The sequence below is a fragment of the Perca flavescens genome, chromosome 5 (genome assembly GCF_004354835.1).
Source record: "Perca flavescens isolate YP-PL-M2 chromosome 5, PFLA_1.0, whole genome shotgun sequence".
Lineage (NCBI taxonomy): Eukaryota > Metazoa > Chordata > Actinopteri > Perciformes > Percidae > Perca > Perca flavescens.
Window position 1 is genome coordinate 40,878,880 of NC_041335.1, and position 19,829 is coordinate 40,898,708.

At 46.3% G+C, this 19,829-nt stretch overlaps 1 protein-coding gene across 1 annotated transcript in view; it reads right to left on the bottom strand.

Moving 5' to 3' along the window:
* Nucleotides 1-3,736: 3,736 nt before the first annotated feature.
* Nucleotides 3,737-19,829, bottom strand: part of snapc4 (small nuclear RNA activating complex, polypeptide 4) — a 34,619-nt gene continuing 18,526 nt past the window's right edge. Inside the window, 10 exon segments of the mRNA XM_028579241.1 lie at nucleotides 3,737-3,949; nucleotides 6,645-6,910; nucleotides 9,838-10,681; nucleotides 11,367-12,749; nucleotides 13,164-13,895; nucleotides 14,201-14,278; nucleotides 14,319-15,164; nucleotides 16,235-16,338; nucleotides 16,628-16,722; nucleotides 16,999-17,093. Of these exon segments, the coding sequence (XP_028435042.1) occupies nucleotides 3,854-3,949; nucleotides 6,645-6,910; nucleotides 9,838-10,681; nucleotides 11,367-12,749; nucleotides 13,164-13,895; nucleotides 14,201-14,278; nucleotides 14,319-15,164; nucleotides 16,235-16,338; nucleotides 16,628-16,722; nucleotides 16,999-17,093 (4,539 nt within the window). The 3' untranslated portion in view covers nucleotides 3,737-3,853.

Genomic DNA, 19,829 nt, shown 5'->3' on the forward strand with positions numbered 1-19,829 from the left:
TATGGGTACAGGGCATGGATGTATGGGTACAGGACATGGATGTATGGGTACAGGGCATGGATGTATAGATACAGGGCATGGATGTATGGATACAGGGCATGGATGTATGGATACAGGGTGTGGATGTATGGGTACAGGGCATGGATGTATGGGTACAGGGCATGGATGTATAGATACAGGGCATGGATGTGTGGGTACAGGGTGTGGATGTATGGATACAGGGCATGGATGTATGGATACAGGGTGTGGATGTATGGGTACAGGGCATGGATGTATGGGTACAGGGCATGGATGTATAGATACAGGGCATGGATGTATGGGTACAGGGCATGGATGTATGGGTACAGGGCATGGATGTATAGATACAGGGCATGGATGTGTGGGTACAGGGCATGGATGTATGGGTACAGGGTGTGGATGTATAGATACAGGGCATGGATGTATGGGTACAGGGCATGGATGTATAGATACAGGGCATGGATGTATGGGTACAGGGCATGGATGTATGGGTACAGGGCATGGATGTATGGGTACAGGGCATGGATGTATAGATACAGGGCATGGATGTGTGGGTACAGGGTGTGGATGTGTGGGTATAGGGCGTGGATGTTTCATGTTGCAAGACTCAAAGGCCAGGACCATAAACAGACCCTAACACCATAGACTGTTAATATTAATGGACAGAGCGTGTGTGATGTCACCCATTGGTTTGTGGAGATCTGATATCAGTCGTCCAGTTTGCCGTTACCGGCACAGCCATCATGTTGGTGATGTGACGATTTTAGACAAGAGGGAGGAGAGAGGGAGAAGAGAGGGAGGAGAGAGGGAGGAGAGAGGGAGGAGAGAGGGAGGAGAGAGGGAGAAGAGAGGGAGGAGAGAGGGAGGAGAGAGGGAGAAGAGAGGGAGAAGAGAGGGAGGAGAGAGGGAGAAGAGAGGGAGGAGCCCTTACACTCTACGTTACGTTACACACTTTCACTGGCAATCACATCATAGCCACGCCCTAAAACCCCCCCTGCTTTATCGCAGATTCTATAATTCAAAAAATTAACATAATTCTGTGTTTTAGAAGACTTAAAACTAGCGATTGAGAACATAAACTCATTATGAAAATGTTTACTGAGGTAATAAATCCAGTGAGAAGTGGGTCACTTTCTCATCGACTTCTACAGAAACCCACCTCCTTTTGCAACCGCACGCGTCGCCCCCTGCTGGAATTTAGAGAGAATGCAGCTTTAAGGAGCCTTAACTCCTAACTAACTCACTCCCTCGCCATCTTCCACACGTTTCGGCATTTTAAGAGAGGTCTTTATTAACACTAGTTTTAAAGTAAAGAGCGATAAAAAGCTGTGCTATTATCTCACATTGTAATTAAATGATTAAAAAATCAGTGGTATTGTTCTGATTATCACTCACAAAAAACATTTTGTCATGTTTGTGTTCGGTCCAAACTAAAGAAATCAGACAACTGATCAGAGATGCTGTAAAAGAAAAAGAGAAAATAGTACACTACAGGTATCTACTTTTCTACAATCTTCTTTACTTCCTCTCCTTTAGGGATGTATATGTATAGGTATATATATATATATATATATATATACCTATACATATATAAGATCTTTAGGGATGGTTCAAACTGGATGTAAATGTGTAGATATGAAAAGTGAATGTTGATATAGTTTTTAAATCTACTTTAGATTTCCTTCTTAGGTCATTTATCTCAAGACATTTCTATTTATGGAGTTATTCTGATTAGTTTTAAACATCTAATGTTTGTTCTTTAAGATCAAATCCAGTTTCATTCTCTTTGATGAGGAACATCTGATGTTTATAGAAATAAAAGATTTTCACCTGTTTGTCTGCACCCTGAGAGAATCGTTTGTGCTGCTTTCATTCAAACTAATGAGTAATAAGAGATGTGTGTGTGTGTGTGTTGGCTGCAGTGATGTATGGGTGACTAATACTACTAAATAAGACTTGTGGTACTGACCATTATGGTTACAGGAGCTATATATATATATATATATATATATATATTGTATATGCTGTTAAATTTGATATGGTATTATGTAATTTGGCATTGTGCAATACAGAAGTTACTGACCACAGCGCGAGTTAACGGGAAATGTGCAATCATCAAAATGAAGTGCAATGAGGATGTGTTGTGGGTTCTCTTCTCTTCTTCTGTGTTCATTGAAGCATTGGATGAGATCATGTATGATTAGGTTTCTATGTACGTTAACTATGTTTGTGTGTTTACGTGCGATGTATCGCCATTTTGTTTCTATCGAATCACAAGATGAATTTAGGAGACCATAAAGGCTCATCCTATCTCATCTTATCTTAATCAGATCATATCGTTCCATCTCTAGTCCTCAGTGTCCTTTCTTCATAAAACAGCAAATATTCTAGTTTCACATAAACTTTCTCTTTATTACAAAATAATCTGCTCATAATTACAGAACATTTTCTTTACAGAAGCTGAATCAAAACGACACAATCAAAGATAACAACACAAACACAACATGTAATAAAGTGACAGGTTTTCACTTTTTCTGAGGTTACTGAACGCACCACAGAGCTCCAAACATTCTGCTGACTCTCCTCCTCTTACTCTTCTCCTTCCTGCAGAAACTTCCTTTAAACAACTTGATTTACTAATTGTTACACAATCTATTTGACTGGTTTTCTTTGCTCTCTGTGGGTAATAGAGCAGGGGGAATGAGAGGGTGGGAATACCAGAGCAGGGGGAATGAGAGGGGGAAACGCCAGAGCAGGGGGAATGAGAGGGGGGAACACCAGAGCAGAGGGAATGAGAGGGGGGGAACACCAGAGCAGGGGGAATGAGAGATGCAGAGCAGGGGGAATGAGAGGGGGAATGAGAGGGGGAATGAGAGGGGAATGAGGGAAACACAAGAGCAGGGGGAATGAGAGGGGGAAACGCCAGAGCAGGGGAATGAGAGGGGAAACACCAGAGCAGGGGGAATGAGAGGGGAACACCAGAGCAGGGGGGAATGAGAGGGGAACACCAGAGCAGGGGGGAATGAGAGAGGGGAAACACCAGAGCAGGGGGAATGAGAGGGGAACACCAGAGCAGGGGGGAATGAGAGGGGGAAACACCAGAGCAGGGGGAATGAGAGGGGAACACCAGAGCAGGGGGGAATGAGAGGGCAGGGGGAATGAGAGGGGGAACACCAGAGCAGGGGGGAATGAAAGGGGAACACCAGAGCAGGGGGGAATGAGAGGGGAAACACCAGAGCAGGGGGAATGAGAGGGCAGGGGGGAATGAGAGGGGGAACACCAGAGCAGGGGGAATGAGAGGGGAACACCAGAGCAGGGGGAATGAGAGGGGAAACACCAGAGCAGGGGGAATGAGAGGGGAAACACCAGAGCAGGGGGGGGGAATGAGAGGGGAAACACCAGAGCAGGGGGAATGAGAGGGCAGGGGGGAATGAGAGGGGAACACCAGAGCAGGGGGGGAAGGGGAACACCAGAGCAGGGGGAAGAGAGGGGGAACACCAGAGCAGGGGGAATGAGAGGGGGAACACCAGAGCAGGGGGAATGAGAGGGGGAACACCAGAGCAGGGGGGAATGAGAGGGGAAACACCAGAGCAGGGGGAATGAGAGGGGAAACACCAGAGCAGGGGGAATGAGAGGGGAAACACCAGAGCAGGGGGAATGAGAGGGGGAAACACCAGAGCAGGGGGAATGAGAGGGGGAACACCAGAGCAGGGGGAATGAGAGGGGGAACACCAGAGCAGGGGGAATGAGATCTGAGACCAAAACATTTCTGTAAGACCAACGGTCGGTTGTTTGAACTCCTCCAACATGTGTAACGAGGTTGAGATCTGAGCTCTCATTGGACGGAGACCTTCTGGTCCGGTGTGCGGTTGTTGATTCCTGAGAAGTGATTGGCTGAGGCTCCGGACCCGTCACACAGCAGCAAAGATCTCTGCAGATTAGATAACAAACAGAGTCAAATACATGCACGAACCAACAAAGACTGAAACCAGTAGGGCTGCCACCTCTCAGTCGACTAAGAGTTCTTTAGTCCATTAGTCATTTTTTATGCTTATTCATGCTTAATTACTTATTTCCAAGAAACTTCTGAGCACATTTATGGTAAACACAAGATTTAAAGTGGTGCTTTTGCAGGATTAATTGTGGAGAAACTCAGTTTTACAGATGGTTAATTAACTACATTTATATTGTGCTTTTCTAGTCTTAACCACCTCTCAAAGCTCACAGCTCTGTCAATTAAATCAACTAATCGATTAGTCGACTAAATCCTATATGTGTTAGCAGAAAGCAGAAATTATTCTAACTTAGGAAGTTATTCATGTTCTTAAAGACATTTTTATCTCAAATTTCCCTTTTTTATTTCATGATACTGTTGACACTGTTAATATGATGAGGGTAGCATATCGATAGCAGTACTATTGCTGCGGCCATATGGTCAAATTAAAATGACTTATTATAAATGTAACATACTGTCTTCTCTGTGTCTTTAGCTGCAGACTGTTGGACACAGTCAGAGCATTAAGCTGTCAGCATTTAGCCGCGTTTGGACTACCGGCGCTAGGCTAACGTTAGCTGCTGCCAGCTGTAACGTTAGCATTAGTTAGCGTCCTGTGCAGCGAGGCTTCTGCTGTCTGGAACATCTGTTTCAGATGCAGGAAGTTAGGAGGAACCCAGATTACCTCGGTACCCATCCCTCTACACCAGGAGTGGTAACCCTCGGAGGTCTCGGGGCATTTTCACATAGCTTCTTAAATCCACCTTTTTAGGGTATTTGTATGTAACTGATGCCCATGTGTTTGACCCACATCGGTCCCAGGGCGATGTGTGAAGACATCGTTTGGCCCTGAAGCTGAAACGTTGATTCTTGCTTTTTGAAATTCCTCAAATCTCTTTTAAAAACAAACCTTAACCCTTGTGTTGACTTCGGGTCAAAGTGACCCGATTTAAATTTTTGTTTTATATCAGAAAATATGGGACGTAGAAATAAGCGCTGAAAATGTGTAGAAGAAAAATTTAACAATTTAAAACGTTGGAAAAAGGACAGAAGACAACACAAAGGTTAACTTGTGATGTGTTGTTGTTTCAGTGCTTGAAATCAGTGTACCAAAGTCTTAGGTCATATATGATAAAATTACTAAATAATTGTCTGAAATGAAATGTTGTAATATCGCTTTTGGAGTCAGAGTTCCCTCAAACATCGTTTGAATCTGCCGGAGCATCTTTCGTCCTCAGAGGGTCAAACTCAGCTTCTCTAAGAGATGTAGAGTTTATGAACATGTTTTTATTTAACATAAAAATGTCATATTTGTGACTGTATTACTGCATGTCTCATATAGTCTTCCTACTACAGTTTGGTTGATCTAAAACCCTAAAAAAAGTTCTTTATCCAGCACAGAGTTCAGCAAATCAAAGATTAAAACCTGCATCCTGTTTCACAGCCTGAATGTGAGAATTAGTATCTGATTCTGGGGCAATTTCTGAGTCTCAAAGTCGGAAAAACTGCCAAATGTAAAAACGTCTAGAGGCCGAGATCTATCATGAACCCAAACTGATTTGCGGGCCGGTTAAACCTTTGCGAGGGTCCGGATTCGGCCCGCGGGCCTTAAGTTTGACACGTGCTACACACCAGAAGAGTCTGATTCAGGATCGTTAAGCCAACATTCAGACCACAATCAACAACCTGATCAACTCTACGGGAAGGAGATGTGTTGCACCAGATACTGACCCCCCCCCCCCCCCAATACAGTACAACTGCACATTTCAGAGAGGCCTTTTATTGTGTCCAGCCTGAGGCCGGCTTCACACTGGCTGCGTGGCGTTTTCTACGTCTTTCCCACCAGAAAGGAGTCTGCTGCTGCTGCTGCTAGCCTTGTCTGACACATGGATGGTTCCCATAAACAGAAATATATAAATATATTCTGATCTGATTACAGCAAAGACAACGTCAGCAGGATTGACGGCAAAAAAGGCTCCAGAATATTTCCTTCTGGATTGACAGCTGACATATTAGAAAATCTATTTTCTTTTTTTTTTAAATTACATTTATATCAAAACCTCGAGACTTTCAAACATCAACATGTCATTTATTAATATGTATTTGTGTCTAAACGACATATACACATCTTTTCCTATTCTATTTTGCCCGGAAACTCTTCCAACACGCCGCCGTAACCGTAACCGGTTACCATGGGAGCCCAAATGTAAACAGACACGCCACGCAGCCGGTGTGTAACCGGCCTGAGGCACACCTGTGCAATAATCCTGCGCTCTAATCAGGTGGATGATTACCTTGTGCTCACTAACAGATTTAGACACATTTGTGAACAATATTTGAGAGAAATAAGCCTTTTGTGTACACAGAAAAAGTCTTAGATCTTTAAGTTTAGCTCATGAGAAATGGGGGCAAAAACCAAAGTGTTGCCTTTCTAATGTTGTTCAGTGTAGTGAACTATAAAGGAAATAAGCAGTGACCAATATTTAGAGTAAACTAACTAAATAAAAACTAAAACCTTCTGCTAGATCTGCAGGTTAAAACAGCTGAATAAAATAAAATAAAATAAAGAGTAATTTGAGTTTTAGTTGAAGTAATTTAGGGTTGATGTTGTTAAATAAACTGCTGGACTCGCCTCTGCTCTCCGGCGTCTTCCTCTCTCTTTGAGCGCCTTCACGTCCACCTCGTCCTCCTCTTCCTCGTCCTCGCCGGCTGTCTTCTCTCCGATTGGCTGCAGGGCGGCCAGGAGGGCGGGGACAGTGAAGCAGGACAGGAAGCGGGCCTTCAGCAGCTGGTAGGCGGGGTTACTGGAGAACCGCTCCGCCACCAGCCGCCGCGCCACCGCCACCACCTCCGCCGGGTCCACGTCATCCTGCGGGGGGGCGGAGCTAACGGACCCCGCTGCAGAAGAGGGAAAAAAGCCTTTACACACAACGTTGTAACTGTTGTCATAACTGAGAATGGATTAAAATATGTAATCACGATTTTTATCTGTTCTAAATGTTCCTTTAAAACAGAAGGGTCTAACTCAATGTCTAAAGGCCCAGACCACATCTCAGTTATAACTACTTAATAACATCTTAGTTATAACTACTTAACATCTTAGTTATAACTACTTAATAACATCTCAGTTATAACTACTTATTAACATCTTAGTTATAACTACTTATTAACATCTCAGTTATAACTACTTAACATCTTAGTTATAACTACTTATTAACATCTCAGTTATAACTACTTATTAACATCTCAGTTATAACTACTTAATAACATCTCAGTTATAACTACTTAACATCTTAGTTATAACTACTTAATAACATCTCAGTTATAACTACTTATTAACATCTCAGTTATAACTACTTATTAACATCTCAGTTATAACTACTTAATAACATCTTAGTTATAACTACTTATTAACATCTCAGTTATAACTACTTATTAACATCTTAGTTATAACTACTTAATAACATCTTAGTTATAACTACTTATTAACATCTTAGTTATAACTACTTAATAACATCTCAGTTATAACTACTTAATAACATCTCAGTTATAACAAGTTAATAACATCTCAGTTATAACAAGTTAATAACATCTTAAGGCCCAGACCCCCCACCCAGACGGCCGACCATCAGCAGTAGAGCCAGTGGGACTGATCAGCCTCCTGAGTTGGTCCAGAAAGTTCCTCAGAACACCGAAGAGACGAGACCTGATACGTCTCCATAGCAACAGGCGGTGCTAATCTGTGCTGTTGCCCAAAAATGAAAACGGGCAGCTGATTGGACGAACGAGTCACATGGGTCTGGCTTCTCAATAATCTGGCCCCTCCATACCTCACAGACCTCTTACAGCACCATTCGCCCAGCTGACTTAAACCTCCTCAAACCCATCACCAAATCAACCCACCGAACTCTGGGGGACCGAGCCTTTGCACCAGCTGCCCCCACCCTCTGGAACTCACTCCCCATCCACATCTCGGACTCACTGAACACCTATAAGAAACTGCTCAAAACTCACTTGTTTCAACTGACCTATCCATAATTTACAAAAATCACTCATCTTGTTTGTTTGTTTCTTTTGTTTGTAAAGCGTCTTTGAGTTCCATGTAAAGCGCTATATAAAACTTATGTATTATTATTATTATTATTATTATTATTATTATTATTATTATTGTTATGGCGTCTCGTTCAGAATCTGATCTCATATTGGACTAAAATAGTTCACTGGAACGTGTTTCTGGAAACATCTGAAGAGAGAAATAGGCCGTGTGTGTGTCTGTCTGTCTGTCTGTGTGTGTGTGTGTGTGTGTCTGTCTGTCTGTGTGTGTGTGTGTGTGTGTCTGTGTGTCTGTGTGTGTGTCTGTGTGTGTGTCTGTGTGTGTGTGTGTGTGTCTGTCTGTCTGTCTGTCTGTGTGTGTGTGTGTGTGTGTGTCAGTCTTCATTTCAGATCAACAAAGGTCAGTTTAGAAGATTTTCATCAGATTTTGAGAGACTCTAGTCAACTCATCCTGCTCCCCATTTCCTGGTTAGCTCTCCACCAATCAGATTGGTCATTTGAGTCCGACTGCTGGCAGTTGCTCAGGGACACATTGGCTGATGTATCTCAGTGGGAATTGAACCCAGGTCTCCCACACCAAAGGCACGGGTCATATCCACTGGGCCACCACCACCTGGTGTGTCTCGGCTTTAGGGCCACAGTGGAAAATGAGAATCACATCCAGAGACAAACATGTTTAGTTTATTTGATTTAATCGCAAAAGTCAAATATCTTTGACTGAGACTCATATGTGTCTCATATACTGTCTTAGGTGTTGGTCAACATAAAAGCCCTAAAAAAGTCAGGAGAAAAGTTCCTTACCCACCATAGAAAGAAAAAAAAGAGAAGTCGAAGAAGTGACAAAAATTTAAAATGGCAACAAACACGACGGTAAAAGCCACAGAAAAGGACTTTGGGAAAAGTGACAAAAAATTGGGAAAAGGCGACAAAAACAAAGTGACAAACGTCGGACAAAGCTACAAAAACTGGGTGGGCCAAAACTTATTGGGAACCTACATTGATATGGGGGGCCGAATCAAAATCTGCGAGGGGCCGGATTTGTCCCGCGGGCCTTGAGTTTGACACCTGTGCTTCAAAAAGGATACTTTTGTGGAATGAGCAAAGAAATCAAACAGAGCCATACCATATATAATACGTCTATAATACAGAGAGGTGACCTGAATATAATAATTGAAATGTAAGTGTATAGTTGTATGTTGTTGTATTGTGTTAAGTGTAATTGTTGTATTTTCTACTATATTGTATACTGTATACATTTGATTTTTTCCTGTAATAAAATACTGAGTCACAATAGAGATCTTCAACAGGTGGTCCGGGACCCCTAGGGGGTCCTCAGAGTTACTGCAGGGGGGCCGCCAAACTATTGTTAATTTTCAAGTGTTTTTTAAATAATTAAAATGTCTTAACATGAATCATAAATATCATTAGCAAATATAAATGAGCCTATTTGTGAAACAAACGCACTGATGATAGGCTAACTGGCCTATAGGTAAGGTAGTCACTAAGATAGCCAAAAGGTATATAAAGGCTTTAGGCTGCCCTACACATTATAGTAGACCCAGTTTAATATGCAACTTCATTGTATACAATATATGTAGCAGGGGGCCCCTGCTCCGTCTCTCTCTCAGTTAAGGGGTCCTTGGCTTAAAAAACGTTGAAGACCCCTGTTTTACAACATACTTTTGATATGAAAAAGGAGAGAATCCACACATGAATCCACTGTGAAAATATCTGTTAATTGCAGTGGTAGACGTAGCTGTGGGGCGAGTTACCTGGAGAGTCCTCGGCTGGTCGGAGGTCAGACGTGGAGTCCGGCACGTCTGGAGACGGCCTGGATGTCCTCTGGGTGCAGCTGCCGGGTCTGTTTGGGCGCCGGGGTTGGGAGCGCTGACTCAGCAGCTTCAGGAAGGATTTGGTCAGAGACTTCTTGGCCCGGAGCAGCGCGCTGAGCGTGCTCAGACTGCTGACGAAGGGCGGCAGGTAGGGAAGAGCCACGCTCAGTCCAGGAACCACCACGCCTCCCTGACCACTCAGCCAACCCTGCACCGCCTCCTTGGGCTCCAGGAACATCAGGGAGGGGTCGAACTGCAGCGCCTCCCGCCGGAGGGGAGGGGGCGCCCTCGGGTCCACTGCAACTGTGCCTTTATAAGGCAGGAAGAGTTTAGGGGGAGGCAGGGAGGGACGGGGGTTTGAGACCGGGTGCAGGATGAAGGCCGGTGGGTGGGGCCTGAAGGCAGAGGTGGGCGGGGCAGGAAGGAGCTGTGGCTGATTCATAAAGGGGCGGTTTAAGGGGACAGACACAGCAGTGGTGGGTTGGGGTGCGGTACACTGCGGGCTGCCGGCGGCGAATCGCGTGGCGGGCGAGACCGGATGGGTCAAAACGTTCCCGTGTGGAGCGTTTGGTAGCAACGCCAGCTGCAGGCCTGGCTGAGGGCCTTCGGTCAGCTGGACCAGACCCCCGGGGGTCATGACCCACATCGACTGGTTGGGAAGCAAGCGGAAGCCGCGGGGTTGAATCGCCGGCTCGGTCTTCACCGTAACTTTCTTTTTAGCGCGAGACTTACAAGGGCGCTTCTCCCGAGGAGGCGCAGAAACTTTCTTCTTCTTGGCTTCAACCTGGACACAAAAAAGAAAAAAAAATGGGTGGAGTGAGGCAATGTTAGCTGCCAGAGTCTCTTTTACATCATAATAATAATAATAATAATAATGATGAGGTAACAAAATCTGATTTGTCATTCGGTAGCTACCATTAAGACACACATTGACACAGGGTTTCATTACCCAACCCTACTACAGCCCCGTCTCACGGTAGTTCGTGAAATGGTCACATTATTTTTAATCTATTGATATTGTTTTTTTCGTGGTGGCCAGCATGAAAAAAATGGAAACTAACGTATTTAAATGGGAAGCATATGTCGTGGTCACAGCAAGTCTACGGTAGCGAGTAGTAGTATGAAATGCCGAAAAAAAAAAAGGTTGGTTAGGTTCAGGACTTTCACCCAGGAGGCCGGGGATGGCGTCCCACGTGTGGCATTTTGTTTCCCCGTTAACCGTCCCGTTATTGTCGCACGTTCCCTGCGGTCGTATCCCGGCGTGTGAGGCGTCCTCCCACGGGGTGTGGCGTTTGCTTTCCCCGTTAATCTCCCTATAGACCATTTTCGTGCAGGCTTACACAAAAAAACCCGACAAAAACATCCCTGTGAACACGTATCAACAGATTAAGAATAACGTGACCATTCCACGAACTCTCGTGAGAACGGGTTGACTGTCCAGGTGGCTGGGACAGAAACACCCTTCTTACCTTCGCCTGAGTGGCTTCCTGAAGCTCTTTGACCCTCTGAGTCGGTTTCCGGGTTCTCTTTCCTTTCTGGCTCCCGCCTGCAGCTGTCTCGCTCTCACATTGGTCTTCTTGACTGCTTGTCACGCGCGGCTGCTCCTCCACCCTCGGGGGAGGCTTGTTGGAGCCGGGGTCAGCGCTCGGTTGAATGGACTTTGAGCCACGTTGACTCGGGGTAGGCCCAGGATTAATAAAGGTGTAGTCATGCTCTTTAGGGAAAGAAGGAAGTAGGCTTATTGTGGAGGAAGCAGGCGGTGCTAAACTGAGGTTATGAGTTGAGGACACACTCCTATCAGAGCAGGCTGCTGTGGCATTCAGGGGCAACCGGGACGAGGTCACAGGCACTACTGTTTCTGAAGAAACAGGGAGCACTGTTTGGGAGGGAACAGGAAGGACTGTTTGGGAGGGAACAGGGAGGACTGTTTGGGAGGGAACAGGAAGGACTGTTTGGGAGGGAACAGGAAGGACTGTTTGGGAGGGAACAGGGAGGACTGTTTGGGAGGGAACAGGAAGGACTGTTTGGGAGGCAACAGGAAGGACTGTTTGGGAGGGAACAGGAAGGACTGTTTGGGAGGGAACAGGGAGGACTGTTTGGGAGGGAACAGGAAGGACTGTTTGGGAGGGAACAGGAAGGACTGTTTGGGAGGGAACAGGGAGGACTGTTTGGGAGGGAACAGGGAGGACTGTTTGGACTGTTTGGGAGGGAACAGGAAGGACTGTTTGGGAGGGAACAGGGAGAACTGTTTGGGAGGGAACAGGAAGGACTGTTTGGGAGGGAACAGGAAGGACTGTTTGGACTGTTTGGGAGGGAACAGGGAGGACTGTTTGGGAGGGAACAGGAAGGACTGTTTGGGAGGGAACAGGAAGGACTGTTTGGGAGGGAACAGGGAGGACTGTTTGGGAGGGAACAGGGAGGACTGTTTGGGAGGGAACAGGGAGGACTGTTTGGGAGGGAACAGGGAGGACTGTTTGGGAGGGAACAGGAAGGACTGTTTGGGAGGGAACAGGAAGGACTGTTTGGGAGGGAACAGGGAGGACTGTTTGGGAGGGAACAGGAAGGACTGTTTGGGAGGGAACAGGAAGGACTGTTTGGGAGGGAACAGGGAGGACTGTTTGGGAGGGAACAGGGAGGACTGTTTGGGAGGGAACAGGGAGGACTGTTTGGGAGGGAACAGGGAGGACTGTTTGGGAGGGAACAGGAAGGACTGTTTGGACTGTTTGGGAGGGAACAGGAAGGACTGTTTGGACTGTTTGGGAGGGAACAGGAATGTCTGTCGGAGGAGAATTTGTGTTCGGGAGCGGAGCTTTCTTTCGCGGAGATGAAGCAGCTTTCTTGATGGCTTCAGTCTGAAAGGAACCAAAGACAGACAGACAGACAGATTACATCATATTAAGAATTTACATTGAAATTATTTGATTCATAACTAAATGTGCACAATTAAATAGGGCTGGGTATCGCCACCGATTTCCCGAATGGATTTGATTCTGATTTAATTGGGGATATTACAATACCAACTTTCATCACTACTAAAAACCCTATCACTATCCAAATTCATATTTTAAGATGCTACAAATGATATCCAGCTACAAAAAAACCTGACGTTAGAACGGAAGTGCACATAGTGTTTTCTGTGCAGATGATACACCGTCTTGTCTCGACTAAAGTTTACACTCCTCTCGTCCTGATTCTTTGGTCTAGACTGGGCTTTATATGCCTGCATTTAATGAGATTAAACTGTCGGACTAACAAAAGGCAGTTACCCTGGCTACGATGGCTTCTTGCAGAGCTTTGGCCTTCTGGCTCGGCTTCCGAATCCTCCTTCCATCTTTAATCTCACTGTCCTTTGCCCCGTCCACACCGTCGCTTGCCCCGCTCATATCCTCCCCACTCTGACTGCTGCTACCAGCCACTTCACCCTCTGCCACCTTTTTCCTCCCCCGTTTGGATGAACTAGAGATGGAGCTAGACGGACTGGGGCAGGCGACGGAGGCAGTGGATTCGGAGGGAGCAACGTGCTGACCGGGCAGCGTAGAAGCAACAGAAACATGCTGCTGGGCAAGGTAAGGGGCCAAAGCAGGGACAGGGTTTGGAGTCAAAGCTACAGCTTGTTGGCGGAAGGAGACAGGGGAAGTGGATGTGGCATTCAGGCGCATTGGGACCACAGTGACAGAAGAAGGGACACCCAGTGGGTGAGACGCAGGACGGGCAGGATACGGAGATGTGACGAGTCTGTTCAGGGCCGAGGGAGACATGAACTGCATGGGGGGAGCGCTAGGTCGCGTGACAGGAATGAAGACAGGTTGACGAAACAACATCCTAGGATTCATCTGCGGAGGCACCTGAAGAAGAAAGCCGGGGGGGTTCTGAGAGGGGAGCGCAGGTCTCTGCTGTCGTGCACGCTGCTGTAGCAGCAGCTGGTTCTGTTTAGCTCTCTGCTGCTGCTGCTGCTGCTGCTGCTGCAGGGCCTGCAGCTGACTCAGGATCAGCTGGTGCTGCAATCAATCAAATCAAACTTTATTTGTAGAGCAATTTAATCATATATCAATACATATCAACACATCAATAGTCATGGAACACAAAGTGCTTCACGTTATAACACACACACACACACACACACACACACACACACACACACACCCACAAAAACACACACTCTCCACACATAACACACACACACACACACACACAAACCGTCCACACACACACACACACACACACACACACACACACACACACACACACACACACACACGTGGTGAGGAAACAAGCACCACCATAAAACAAGCAGAACCCTAACCTGCAGGTCCAGCTCCTGCTGCTCCTCCTTCATGGTTTCCTGATACAGTATTTCTGCAACGGTCTTCGCCCCGCCGTGTGGGCGCCGCCGCCCGCGGGCGCGGGCGCGGCGAGCCTACGCCGCCCCTGGGCGGCCGCCCCTTCTTCCTGCGCTGCTCGATCATCTCCTTGCAGCCCAAGGCGTCCACGTTCTGGCTCTGCAGCAGGAGCAGGAAGAAGGGGGTGGAGAGGCGGTCCTCCCTCCTCTCCGCTCGCTGCCTCAGGGCGTCGGCCGCCGTCGCCTTGCGTCTCCTCTTCTTCTCCCCCTCGGCGTGGATCAGCAGGTAACCGATCCACGGCGTGACGGCGGCCTGCAGCCTGCAGCCCAGGCGTCTGTCCATCACTCGACCCAGCGGGTTGTTCTTGTCGATCTGGAGCTTCCCTCGGCTGCCGTCGGAGGACTCTTGCGCCTGGCGCTGCAGGTGCGTTTGCAGCTGGCTCCGAGTCACCATCATCATCGTCATCGTCGTGGCGCTGTTGCCGTGGTGACCCTCCCACTGCAGCTGTCTGGGGCGCGGCCCGACGATTACCGAGCGACCGTATTGGCCCACGATGGTCGAGCGCACGCGTACGGGGTTGTCGGCGGCGGCGGCGGAGGAAGGTAACTCGGCCGGTCGAAAGCTCAGGGAGCTGTTAGTTTGAGCTTCTTCCGCTGGGATCCACTCCTCCATGGGCGGGAAGATGTACTCTTCCTCCTCCTCCTCCTCCTCCTCGCTGATCTGCACTTCCTCCTCCTTTTTCTTCTTCTTCTCCTCTTCATCACTGTCCATGTACTCGATCACCAAGGTCTCGTCCTCGCTGCTCTCCTCCACACTGAGCTCCTCCTCCTTCAGTTTGATCAGGCGTCTCCGGATTCTCCTCCTGGCCGGCCCAGCCTTCCTCCTCGGCCTCTTCACTCTGCGGCTCTTTGGAGCTCTTTTATCTTTCTGTTGAGACGTAGAGAGAGAGAGAGAGAGAGAGAGAGAGAGAGAGAGAGAGAGAGAGAGAGAGAGAGAGAGAGAGAGAGAGACAGAGAGAGAGAGAGAGAGAGAGAGAGAGAGAGAGAGACAGAGACAGAGACAGAGAGAGATAGAGACAGAGAGAGAGAGAGAGAGAGAGAGAGAGACAGAGAGAGAGAGAGACAGAGACAGAGACAGAGAGAGAGAGAGAGAGAGAGAGAGAGAGAGAGAGAGAGAGAGAGAGAGAGAGATAGAGAGAGACAGAGAGAGACAGAGAGAGAGAGAGAGAGACAGAGAGAGAGATAGAGAGAGAGAGAGCACCAAGTGTTTTTATCTCCAGTAGAAGAACTAATCTCTCCGCCCACTGCTGGTAGTTACCATGTTAAAGTTAGGAGCAGGGGAATGAGAGTGGGACACACCAGAGCAGGGGGAATGAGAGGGGGAAACACCAGAGCAGGGGGAATGAGAGGGGGAAACACCAGAGCAGGGGGAATGAGAGGGGAAACACCAGAGCAGGGGGAATGAGAGGGGAAACACCAGAGCAGGGGGGAATGAGAGGGGGAAACACCAGAGCAGGGGGAATGAGAGGGGGAAACACCAGAGCAGGGGGAATGAGAGGGGGGAAACACCAGAGCAGGGGGGAATGAGAGGGGAAACACCAGAGCAGGGGGAATGAGAGGGGAAACACCAGAGCAGGGGGAATGAGAGGGGAACACCAGAGCAGGGGGAATGAGAGGGGGGAACACCAGAGCAGGGGGGAATGAGAGGGGAAACACCAGAGCAGGGGGAATGAGAGGGGAACACCAGAGCAGGGGAATGATGAGAGGGGAACACCAGAGCAGGGGGAATGAGAGGGGGAAACACCAGAGCAGGGGGAATGAGAGGGGAAACACCAGAGCAGGGGGAATGAGAGGAGGAACACCAGAGGAATATTAGGGCCTTTAAAGAGATACTAATTAAACACAGAGTCACTGGGCCTACAGTCTGTGTCCAGGTGAGGTTACCTGAGCAGGTGAGGTTACCTGAGCAGGTGAGGTTACCTGAGCAGGTGAGGTTACCTGAGCAGGTGGAGGTGGTGGAGGCTTGCTCAGTTTCCTCCACTCTCTCAGACACTGAGCGTCGTAACGCTCAGGAATCTCTGCAGCGATCTTCGCCCAGCGACCTTACACACACACACACAAAAAAAACTATTTAGATTTTTTCCCACAAAGGCTTTACTGTTTAATTGAGGTAGGTGTGGGTGTGTCTCTGTGTGTGTGTCTGTGTGTGCGTCTCTCTCTCTCTCTGTGTGTGTGTGTGTGTCTCTCCGTTTGTGTGTGTGGGTCTCTCTCTATGTGCGTGTCTCTCCGTTTGTGTGTGTGCGTCTCTCTTTATGTGTGTGTCTCTCCGTTTGTGTGTGTGTTTGTGCGTCTCTCTCTATGTGTGTGTCTCTCCGTGTGTGTGTGTCTTACCGACTCCATGTTTCTCCACCAGCTGTCTCAGCAGGTCTTTCTCCTGTTGGTCAAACGGACCTTTCTTTGTCCCCGCCTTTAAACAGTCATAATACCTACACACACACACACACACACACACACACACACACACACACACACACACACACACACACACACACACACAATAAAAACACAGCTTTCCAGGGACCTTTATTCTTAAACAATTCCAACATTTCCGTTCACTAGTGGAGACACGACAGCCATCTTTAGATCCAGACTGGGCTGTTCTATTGTCCAATCAGCTCTTTAGATCCAGACTGGGCTGTTCTATTGTCCAATCAGCTCTTTAGATCCAGACTGGGCTGTTCTATTGTCCAATCAGCTCTCACCTGTCTCTGCAGCCGCTGTCAGTGCGTCCAGGAACCTCGAAGCGGATCTTCCACCAGTCCTTCTCTCCGTAACGAGACACGGCCTTCAGCAGCAGCTGACAGACAGACAGACAGACAGACAGACAGGTTAGTAGAGAGACAGCAAGACAGAGAGAGAGTCAGACCTAAGACTCAGGCAGACATGGCTGCCCAGAGAGGAATGTATATGTGCTCACTGCTCAACAGGGTATAGAAACAGAGATGCACTTCCTCCTCCACTGTGAAAAAATTCTCTTCACTAAGAGACTCACACTTTGGAAAAATAGCCAACAAAATAGCAAATTTACGAATGTTAAGATGAGAAGAGAAGCTGGTAGTCCTCCTAGGAGAAGGGACAGCAGCCCCACTGGCAGCTAAATATGTATCTGAGGGACTCACTACTATAAGATTGTACAAAACTGTTCAGTATTACATTGTGTTATGTAATTGTTTTGTAATGTAGTATGTTGTATGTTAATGACACTGTATAGAATATATGTGTGTGACACCTTCTGTATGTATTTAATATGTGATATGTACTATATGTATTCTCTGTAAACTGCTTTGGCAACAACATGTTTTTGTTGTTCATGCCAATAAAGCAAATTGAATTGAATTAAGAGAGAGAGACAGGAGAGATTGAAAACTGAGTTTTTATGAAGACAAAAGTGGAAACGTTATGAGGAATCAGTAGACACTAAGCTAACGTTATGAGGAATCAGTAGACACTAAGCTAACGTTATGAGGAATCAGTAGACACTAAGCTAACGTTATGAGGAATCAGCAGACACTAAGCTAACGTTATGAGGAATCAGTAGACACTAAGCTAACGTTATGAGGAATCAGCAGACACTAAGCTAACGTTATGAAGAAGAAGCAGACACTAAGCTAACGTTATGAGGAATCAGCAGACACTAAGCTAACGTTATGAGGAATCAGTAGACACTAAGCTAACGTTATGAGTAGAGATGTTCCGATACCGATACCAGTATCGGTATCGGCTCCGATACCGCCTAAAACGCTGGTTTCGGTATCGGGAAGTACTGAAGTGTATGCACCGATCCGATACCATGTAATAAAGCCCTAAAGAAAATCTACGTTAAAGTAGTTTATTTATGTTCTTTTTTTGTTATAACTGACTGTCAAACTGGACGATAAAAGAAAGTTCTACGGCATTCATTGTTTGTGTTTGTTCATGTTTCTGAGCCAGACAGACAACAAAGATAGAATTTATATCACATCCATACAGGGATAGTAGTATACAGCTGTTAAAACATAATAAAATATATGACACACTGGTATCGGATCGGTACTCGGTATCGGCCGATACGCAAGTTCAGGTATCGGAATCGGTATCGGGAAGCAAAAAAGTGGTATCGGGCCATCTCTAGTTATGAGGAATCAGCAGACACTAAGCTAACGTATGAAGAATCAGCAGACACTAAGCTAACGTTATGAGGAATCAGCAGACACTAAGCTAACGTTATGAGGAATCAGCAGATACTAAGCTAACGTTATGAGGAATCAGCAGACACTAAGCTAACGTTATGAAGAAGAAGCAGACACTAAGCTAACGTTATGAAGAATCAGCAGACACTAAGCTAACTTTATGAAGAAGAAGCAGACACTAAGCTAACGTTATGAGGAATCAGCAGACACTAAGCTAACGTTATGAGGAATCAGCAGACACTAAGCTAACGTTATGAGGAATCAGCAGACACTAAGCTAACGTTATGAAGAAGAAGCAGACACTAAGCTAACGTTATGAAGAAGAAGCAGACACTAAGCTAACGTTATGAAGAATCAGCAGACACTAAGCTAACTTTATGAAGAAGAAGCAGACACTAAGCTAACGTTATGAGGAATCAGCAGACACTAAGCTAACGTTATGAGGAATCAGCAGACACTAAGCTAACGTTATGAGGAATCAGCAGACACTAAGCTAACGTTATGAGGAATCAGCAGACACTAAGCTAATGTTATGAAGAAGAAGCAGACACTAAGCTAACGTTATGAGGAATCAGCAGACACTAAGCTAACGTTATGAAGAATCAGCAGACATTAAGCTAACGTTATGAGGAATCAGCAGACACTAAGCTAACGTTATGAGGAATCAGCAGACACTAAGCTAACATTATGAGGAATCAGCAGACACTAAGCTAATGTTATGAAGAAGAAGCAGACACTAAGCTAACGTTATGAGGAATCAGCAGACACTAAGCTAACGTTATGAAGAATCAGCAGACATTAAGCTAACGTTATGAGGAATCAGCAGACACTAAGCTAATGTTATGAAGAAGAAGCAGATACTAAGCTAACGTTATGAAGAATCAGCAGACATTAAGCTAACGTTATGAGGAATCAGCAGACACTAAGCTAACGTTATGAAGAATCAGCAGACACTAAGCTAACGTTATGAAGAATCAACAGACACTAAGCTAACGTTATGAGGAATCAGCAGACACTAAGCTAACGTTATGAGGAATCAGCAGACACTAAGCTAACGTTATGAAGAATCAACAGACACTAAGCTAACGTTATGAGGAATCAGCAGACACTAAGCTAACGTTATGAAGAAGAAGCAGACACTAAGCTAACGTTATGAAGAATCAGCAGACATTAAGCTAACGTTATGAGGAATCAGCAGACACTAAGCTAATGTTATGAAGAAGAAGCAGACACTAAGCTAACGTTATGAAGAATCAGCAGACATTAAGCTAACGTTATGAGGAATCAGCAGACACTAAGCTAACGTTATAAAGAATCAGCAGACACTAAGCTAACGTTATGAAGAATCAACAGACACTAAGCTA